At 33.9% G+C, this 9845-nt stretch overlaps 1 protein-coding gene across 1 annotated transcript in view; it reads left to right on the top strand.

Moving 5' to 3' along the window:
* Positions 1-9570: 9570 nt before the first annotated feature.
* The window catches only part of LOC100375380 (polycystin-1-like protein 1), an 87481-nt gene continuing 87206 nt past the window's right edge, over positions 9571-9845 (top strand). The window contains exon 1 of the mRNA XM_085501928.1: positions 9571-9638. Within this exon, the coding sequence (XP_085358054.1) occupies positions 9571-9638 (68 nt within the window). The remainder of the gene's footprint in view (positions 9639-9845) is intronic.

The raw sequence follows: 9845 nt of genomic DNA, 5'->3' as shown, positions 1-9845 counted from the left end.
AACATGGCGGATGTACAGTGACAACACGTGTATGAACGGTCGGTCGAGCAGTCTGCAATGGACCACAGTCCCTCCACAGGGACTGTGAACGGACCATGAAATCGCCAGTTTTTTTTTTTTTTATATTTTGGATATTTCATTTACTCCTGACGCCTAAAAGAGTCTAATTTATATTTTACCGTAGTCATTGACACCTCTTCAAGAGTATCATGTTTATTGTGAATAGCATGAATGGGTAAGCTTCGTTTCGACAGTGGGCTGTTATTTCTGTGAACAATGTTAAATTATTCTTTGAATGCTCAGTTTATTTTTTGAAAACAACTAATTTTTCGATTTAAAAAAAATCATGCCGTTTTCCCCGTCAAAATCAAAGCATAAAGATCTTGCTACAACATCGGTGAATCCCATGTTGCGTTCACCACGAGGTCATTAACATATTTAAATGAGCCACGTGTACTGAAATAACATGGCGGATATCGCATCGCATTTACATTCGACCGAAATCATTCGTTTACGATGAAACTAAGTTGAATATTACTTCCAATTCATAAAAATTCAACGAATTAATTTTTTGTGCGTATTATAATCATTACTGAATAATAATCAACAATTGCAATACTTCGAAAACAAGTTAGTTATTCACTTGCGAAACACAGAATGACCAGATTGTGCTACCGTGATCATTTGCTACCGGTACTAACCACAAAGCAATGTATTCGTGTTTGTATTTATTTGAAACTTCTTTTAGAACATACTTTACTTTTCGTAAACTTTACTGAATTTTTGGGGGGATTCAATTCCAACATTTCGCGATGCCTACTTTAGAACCAAATTAAGGCCTTTCACTCTTCTCTGAGTGTGACACCTAAATGAGAGGTTTTGTGGTGTATAAACTGGCACTAAATGAAAAAGCCGTTGAACCTTATTCAAATTTATAAGTACATGTTATTATGTATTTAATTATGAAAACTGACTAAATTAAATGTGATCTTATTTTTAATTTGAACAGAATTATGATTTATATCGGTAATGACTTTTTCATCCAATATTAATTGTGCAATTGTTAAAATGCCTACCTACACATTTATTGTTTTTGTTTCTATTGCCCTAAAATAGACATTTGTAAAAAAAAAAATTTAAAAATCATGCTTGATTAAAATTCAAAAAAAAAAAGATGTAGCCATGTAGCCCTTTCCTGTTATCTGTTTCCAACTTCTTTCAGAGTAAAACTGGTGAAGCCATGTAATTGCCATACAATCATCAACTGTGGGAAAACTTGTATGTTATTGAAAATCTTTATTTTGTTTGTGAATTAATATAATATTTGAAATGGCGTAATGGTGCAAAATATTCTCAAGCAATTGGTCTTCTGGTGGCACTACACTGTGTATTTCTGCATAATCAGTATCCCCATGCGCGATCTCAGCTTACTAAGTGATGATGGTGGTTGAAATGGAAAACTGAATACAAAAATCCAGTAACATCTCAAACGAATTTCCGTCTGCTGTGAATGCATGTTTCGTTACATCAAATAAATAACCCAATTTTATTGAATGTATCCAAAAACATGGTACCAATGATCTGAAATTTCAGGAGTGCTCGCTGAAGGTTTATCAATCTTGCTTGTTGTCTTGTTATTTTCCAATCCTGCATTTCAGTTACTAGAATTTATGCTAAAAAAAATAGTTTCTGTTTTTCTTCTAATAATTCGGCCACTCTCAAAAACAAATATTTTTCCATGGTCGAAATGCAAGAAAGAATACAAAACTACTGTGATTGCATAGGGATACCTGTAGGGCCATTGTCAATTAGTTCGCCTGATCAACACAGCGCTATACATAGGGCTGATATTGAATCACGGAGAGTAAAATCTTGTGATACTAATCTCTAGAACCATTCAGATTGGTACATATGTCTTATGAATCCACATGTGTATATCTTTAACAATACTCATTTTAAACAGTTTTTTTTTTTTTTACAGTGGTGCTGTGAACTGCTTCAATTTCGCAAGGCAATTTTTTCTGGGTTCCTACAACATGGAGTGTCAGGGACTTTATTGAAATTTCATAGAATCCTGAATATATCTAGAAGTGAAAATTAAAAGGTTTACAGTATTTTATACCCATTAATAATGATACAAATGCAATAATATCACTGCACTAAAAAGACTTCAAACAATTATTGTTACTTCTCCATTGAAGGTTATGAGCAGACCAACTTTTACTGGCTTCCTTAATTATTACATGTCCTTGCTCTGAAAACATAGCTTTTACAATTGTTTAAATTAACAGATGTTGTTCTATGTACAATGAATACATTTTAAATAATAAACCTTACTGTGTTAATAAAAAATTTTATTTGACAACATGAGAATGATTCTGAGGCCCAGTGGTGATGTTGAAACAAACCCAGGTCCTGGTAATATACTAAGACCTGAATAACAAAGAAGTCGTGTACATCAAAGTTCACTCAGATTTATGAATGCAGTTTCTTGAGAAAGTATACATGTATGACAAATAGTTTTGTTGCACTTGTGTACTCTGAGATTCTGAACATGGGTCAGTGGAAGTTTTTAGTTGTCAGTACAAAACTAGATTATGGGAAATCACTTTATGATGAGTTGTACCCACATAGAGTACATATTCATTCACCTGTTTGCAGATGTTCCTTGTTCTACTTTATAATCAAATAACGGGGACTGTGACATTTCATGTCTTGTATTTTACATTTATGACACAAACACAGATAGGTACACATGAAAAATAAAGTTTATTACTTTGGCAAAACAGGGGGGCACACAACGAAATCCATTGGCTTACAAGAAATATACCAGGATGGACATGTCATGAGCCCCTACCATGTGAACGCAAGAACTCTGAAATAATACGCAACTCAAAAATCTGTGTTAGTTATGAAGCTTCAGCCGCTGGGGCTGTAGTGTAATGAGAGATTGCAGCATGACTGCAATTTGAGGTATAGACAGCGAAGGATGTGGCTATACTGTGGAGGAGCAGCATTGGCTGCAAGAAGTTAGTAGTTATGGTACAAAAAAAATGTAGATGCAGCGTGGCTGCGAACTACCGAAGTTAGCTGTTTGAAGCAGCATGGCTGCAAATGGATGGTTAATGAGGTATTAATAAAATACATAAATCTCTATCTAGATAAAAGTACAACTATAGATAACAGTATAACTAAGTAAAAATATTATCTTGGGGGGATATGAGCCCCATGAAACTATGGCGAAGTCTCGAGGAGGTGTGTTTGGGGATGGTGGTGGGATCAACGAATAAAATACTTATTTAGGTAGCAACAACGGGGAAATTGGCTTTAAAATGGCGCCGAAAGAAAACAACAATGAAATATGAAGTCGCGTGAATAAAAAGTCACATGAGAATCTGGCGAGATTTGCGTCATAAATACTGTTTAACATAATATATTAAACACACATTTATGACACAAACACAGATAGGTACACATGAAAAATAAAGTTTATTACTTTGGCAAAACAGGGGGGCACACAACGAAATCCATTGGCTTACAAGAAACATACCAGGATGGACATGTCATGAGCCCCCATCATGTGAACGCACTTCTCTGGCCGGAATGTTGGGCATACGGCCTGACGTGACATTAGAGCCGTGATTGAGTTCAAAAACTTGAAGCAAACTCTTCCTGGTCATGTTCGTCAGCATCGTTATCCCGAGTTGCGAGAGCTTGTCACGCAGGGTAGACGCAGTCCAATTTGCGGGGTTGTCTGAATCAAGTCTCCGAGATCGCGTACTTGTAGATGGCTGACTGCTTGTACCGTTATCAATAGCCTCCGTAGGCGAATTTGCAGTCGAGACGGCGGATGCCTTACGTTTCCTGCCTCTGCTTCGAGTAGTTACAATGTTACGTTGCATGGTGAATTCACGTGGAAGAGTTTGTAGTGAAAGATCAACGAATAAAATACTTTGACTTTAAAATTGACTTTAAAATGGCACCGAAAGAAAACAACAATGAACTATGAAGTCACGTGAATAAAAAGTCACGTGAGAATCTAGCGAGATTTGTGTCATAAATACTGTTTAACATAATATATTAAACACACATTTCTAAATAACAAACATGTTATAAAGTTGCAGGATCCATAGCGTTTGGAAAATCCTTTGAAAGTCTTTGGATTTTTTGAGGTCTGGAAAGTCTTTGAGTTGTCTTTAAATTACAGGAAAAATAAAAAAATCTTTGAAAAGTCTTTAAATTTCTTCATAGTCTTCTTCTGCATTGCAAATTAAAAAAACAACTGCCTCACATATATCTAAATAAGTAATCCATACATTTACTTTATGAATACATGTGTGCATTTATAACCCATTTGCGGGCAAGTTTTTTTTTTTTTTTTTTTTTTTTTTTTCTAGTGTATGTTTTGTTTCTTCTTCTGATTGTTTTTGACATGGAATGACAACCATGCTTTATTGTACTTTGATCTATGTTCATTTTTAGAATACTATTATTACTTAATTGACTTGAATAAATTAATAAAATAAATAATTAAACAATAATGAACGAATCCACAGTGAACAGAACAGTTTCACAGTCACTGGCCTGTGAATCTGAATCTGTTTCCACAACCTAATATGGCAAACTACGAAAGAAACTAGTTTTAACCAACAAATATTATTGTATTTAAATCATTTACATTGCGAATGAACGAGTGACTGATGTTTGATGTGAAGTAGCTTTGTAGTAATTGCCCGAGCGAACGATACACCGTAACTGGTATGCCGTCTGGGTGTCTACTGCGGCCTTACACTACGCTACGCTAGATCGTTACCCTATCCCAAAAGTCTTTTTTCTAACCATCATGGCAAATGTCCTGTCTGTGTAATAGTTATTTTCAAATTCTACGGGATGCCGATGATTTGACGAATACTTATACAATGTACCAAATACAAATACCAAATGAAACTTACAGGCGTAGTGAGCAAACAAACATGGCCAGAAAGCTAGTGGGTCTTAGCTATTCTAGGAGAAACAACAGTGATTTTAAATTAAAAAAAACACCCAAAGAACACAGATTCTTTCATTTGTTTATGCAAACTGTGCCCCAGACTGTGACATTTACGGGGTTAAGTCGGCACCGAGGAAATACAAGTCATGCCGGTCTTGCATCGATCTCGTTTTGAAAATTGTGTAGTACTACTCACTACAAAATCAGAACAAATTTATCTCTCTGGGATGGTAGACATACCCCCATTTCATTTGTCGCATTTGCTTGGATAAATCGCCCCCGGTTAACAGGGTGACCTAGTCTGGAGGCCACCTGGACAGGGCATAGGTTGCAAAATCTAGAGGCGCGTGTACTAGATGGAACGCTCAGAGTAGACGATGATATCCTCACAAAATTGTCTGATTTTGATATTGAACTCCACTGTTATTGGCAATAGACCGTTTTATTTGATGTTGATTTTAGTATTAAATACTTGTTATCTAACAATTTCCTCTCTTTTTAAATAATTTCTTCTTTATTTGTTTTCAAAAACAACATTGTATTCATATCCATGGCATAGGGCCTTGTTGCTCAATAATGGGATACATTATTGTGAATAATCTGCTGCAATGACGAAATAAAATCCACTGGTATTGATAATTCTATAATATAATAATGAATAAATCTTTATTTGAATATTATGTAATTCAATAGAATTTAATTAAATGGCTTTATTTTTCTGAAACTGAATTTTGGATACGGTTTTGGTTCCATGTTTTATAGACAATCTCTTTTCTACGTGTGGCAGCATGTGAGAGAGTTTGCACCACATTGGGTTAAATATACCACTATTGCGAAGGTTCGAGAGTTAAGGCAAATGTCAAGTAGATATCGATGGTTGCTAGCGCTACCACAGTCATACTTAATTGTTTTCTATTCAGCATTTGATGCAGGGCTGCGTAACCACACTTGTGAATTGTTCCTTCTTGTCAATATTGTGTGTTATATGCCCAAGATTGAGATAATGTCCCCTAGTTATAGTGTCTTGAATGTATCTGCATCATTTAAAGTAAGCTGTTGGAACCCCTCAAGTATGACAATCCCAATTTATAACCTTTCCAACTGTTTTTTTTCCACAGTGTATTCTGGATGATGATAGTGTGGTTATTGAGTTGATTATTGGTCAACTACTAGTAGTTATTTAATTTGTGTTTAAAATGGATATGTCTGACCTTCTATGTAGACATGTATCCAGTTTACTCAGGTTTAGTTTAGTCACATGTTACCCATAGCAACCATTAGATTTAAATATTGCAAAAAAAAAAAAAAAAAAAAAATGTAGTATCTTAAACAAGAAGTGATACTGTACTTAATATGCAAACCTGATGAGTTTTAGTATTCTGTGTTTGATTGGATAGTACTTTTAGACTTACAATTGGGTGCATTGTACTCTTAACATTGTACAAAGCGTTTTACTACGCTATTGTACTAGACTCTATGCTATCAAGTATCAGTTATCAGTAGTATGTGACCAAGCCATAGAATTCTGTTTGCTATGCATTCTGGGTGAATATCACAAGGGGTGTTATAATGTGTTAATGTAGATATCCATTACCTAATGGAGGACGTTTTACCTGTTCCAAATGTGTGCAATTTTAAAGTATTTAACATTTTTTTCATTCAAAATGTTGTTTGATTTACACACATAGAAAATTGACAATTTTTCCACCTTGTTTAACAATCTCAAGTTATCAGTGGATGTATTAAACATTCAATATAATAGTATATTGTTTGTAAATATGTGTTAAACACCGATAGCATTGTCATAGTTTGGGTGCGACTACCCATCCTCATCTATCATTCAGTAAACTTTTATTTGGTTTTCTTTTTTATTGAAAACTCCTTGTAATAATGTGAAATTACAATAGACATGTAGTTCATTCTTTTAATGAGGAATCAGTAATCACAATAAAACCCAGTGAATATGATCAAAATATTATATTTCATAATATATGACTTATTTTGACTATAGACGCACGTACCTAAAATCTGTATTATAAGCTGCATCTCATATAGAAATCGCACCATTTTTTTTGAACATTTGAGAACAAAAAAATCAACATTTCTCATGCGTGTAGATGCTCAAATAGAAACCGCTTTCCGTCTGTTGCATTGTACCATTTTAATAGAAACCGCAGCTTCCAATACAGATCTTACAGTACATAGAGTAAATATGGTTATTTAATTAATACATTTACAGTATTTGTTGATTGGCTCTTTTGGTTTCATATATACATGTAGTACCAGTGGTAATCTTCCAGTCCTATCTACAAATGCGTATGAATGGGTATTAATTTTCTCATTATATATGTGCCCACAACCCTATAGGATCTGCACCAAATACTGAAATATTAGTGTATTACAATCACTCCACCACTTTCCTAATTGAACTAGATGCTTTCTCTTCGTACATGTTGATCTGAGCAACAATCAAAGTCACTAGTTTAAAGTTGATACAGGTCTCATACCTTTGCCAACCACCTGCTTTTTAATTTAAACCACTATGGTGCTAATAATTTAAATACACTATTTTACATAATTATTCCCAAAAGAAGTTGTAATGATTAACATACTGTAGATGCATTCATTATTCAGTGGGTTTAAATTTTGTTGATTAATAAAATCCTCTTAATTATAAAATCTACGTGAACATGTAAAATAATAATAAAACTCATTGTTTTCTTGACGAATTTATGAAAAACACAGTGAATATGCTCAAACTTAAATAGTGAAAATAAATAGTTTTATTGTACTTTTGAAACAAACAAACAATAAACTATTGTAACATTTACACCTGTGTGCTGGTAAAGCAAAGCACTGTGGCTTTATCACCACACAGTTTGTATCCTTGTATCTGTCAGGGCTTAAAGTTCAATTTACGTTAAAGTTTGATTATTGAAGATTTAACCATACATGCTGTAGCTGCTATAGTTTCATGGCCTATGAAGACAGTGACTGTGTTATGTGTATTTTGGATTTCTTTTTTGCTTACCATTGATATATTTACGTCTGCAAAGTATAATTTCTTCAAATTTAATCAGAGAGACCTTAACCCTTTGAACAAAAAGCTTTTCCCACCTTTCACAGTAGTCAATGAAAAATTCTGATCAATTTCAACAAAAATTACAATAATTTATAGAAAAATATCTGTAAATATACAAAATATTGGACCATAATTTTGGTGCCTACTACAAAAGTATATCCTTATAAGTATATCCTTAAGTATTGGATATTTTAGCAATGAAGTATATACATTTAATAAGAAGTATGACATTAATTGTGGCATGTGCTACTGGCATTTGCCCAAGTCATTAAACTTTGAAAACAAGAAAATAAGTTCATGAATTTAATGAATCAAACCAGTAAAATAAATAAAGTTGATAAAAACTTATATGAAATATATATTGTCAATTAATAATATTAGTAACTTTTTTAACTCTAGAAGAACAATCTGGATGTAATGTATGGTAAAATGTAAATACATTACAACAGTAAATATAAATTTAATACAATGTCATGTAACTAAAGGAAAAAAAAAATGATGACTTGATTCCAGTGGCTTACAGCAAGTCTCAGAAATAATGGGGCAGCCAATCACTGGTAGCTACTTTCAGCCGCATCCACAGTCTGTATTGCAGTAGGGAACACATAATGCTTTCTGTCTGGCACATGTCTGGGATTTCCCATTTCAAAGGTGATTTGCTGGAAAATCCCTTGCATACAAACACCTCATTGCATACGAACATAGAACACTTCACCTATTCGAATACAAGGCTGTCGCTGATTAGCTCCTAAAAGTATAATGATTCTTCCTTTTCCGTTTTCATATTAGAGACGAAAAGAGATGATTTGCTCAGAGATGAAACCTATTATCGTATAAATTCCAGCAAGTTGTTATAAATTAGTTGTTCTGCGGTGTAACCTTGTCAAAACCTCATACTCTGTTTGAGATCTGTACATTATGATTCACCTGTTAGTAAATAATCTACTGAATTGCAGTACACTAGCTTTCCAAAAGGGTTAAATTTGTCATTTACAGCCTGGTGTGGAGGACAATATATTGCAATATATTACTGTTATTTTATCATTTCAACCAGTCCCTATGCATGCCCACAAATCATAAACAATTGTGTCATTTTTATATAATACATGTACATCTCTGTTTTCTTTAATTTCAGATCCTGTTTGGTATCAGGGATGTTATTCTGAACAAGAATCATCTCTTGTTTTGACCTACACAATTATAGATAGTAGTAATGAATTGACAGCTGCCATTTGTTGTAATCAATGCAGACAAAGAGGGTGAGTTTACCATGCAACTACTCCCTGAGAATATTTCTCCATTCCCTTGATACAATTTGTTAATGGACCATTTTCTGTTCACTGCAAGATCCTGTGCTATGTTTGAAATTGAACATAAAAACAGGACAAACAAAGGTCATAGCGTCGTAGTGGAGACAAACATCATAATTGATTCGACAAACGCAAAAGTATTTTGGGGGGTATTTCCATGCTTAATAATGTGCTGTACACATTTGATGATGGTCAATTTCGATGAAGTAATGGTATTCAAACGCAATATTCCCCTGTCAAAGATCAGCCTTTTGATGTGAGTTACGAAATAAAGAAATTTGAGTTCAAAATCAAATCGTTTGATTTTTGTGGCAGACGTTCGGTGCCCATCTTTCATGCAACTCGCGAGATTCCACAGTTGAATGGAAAATCACCTATTAGAGGAAGTTAATCTGTAATAACACTAATATCATTGTTGTACAGATATTTTTAACATCTGCTATTTTAGGTTTCAGATATTTAT

This window comes from Saccoglossus kowalevskii, chromosome 7 (genome assembly GCF_978046115.1).
Source record: "Saccoglossus kowalevskii chromosome 7, keSacKowa6.1, whole genome shotgun sequence".
Classification (NCBI taxonomy): Eukaryota; Metazoa; Hemichordata; class Enteropneusta; family Harrimaniidae; genus Saccoglossus; species Saccoglossus kowalevskii.
Note: the sequence above shows the minus strand (reverse complement) of the source record. Positions and strands in the feature narration are given on the sequence as shown.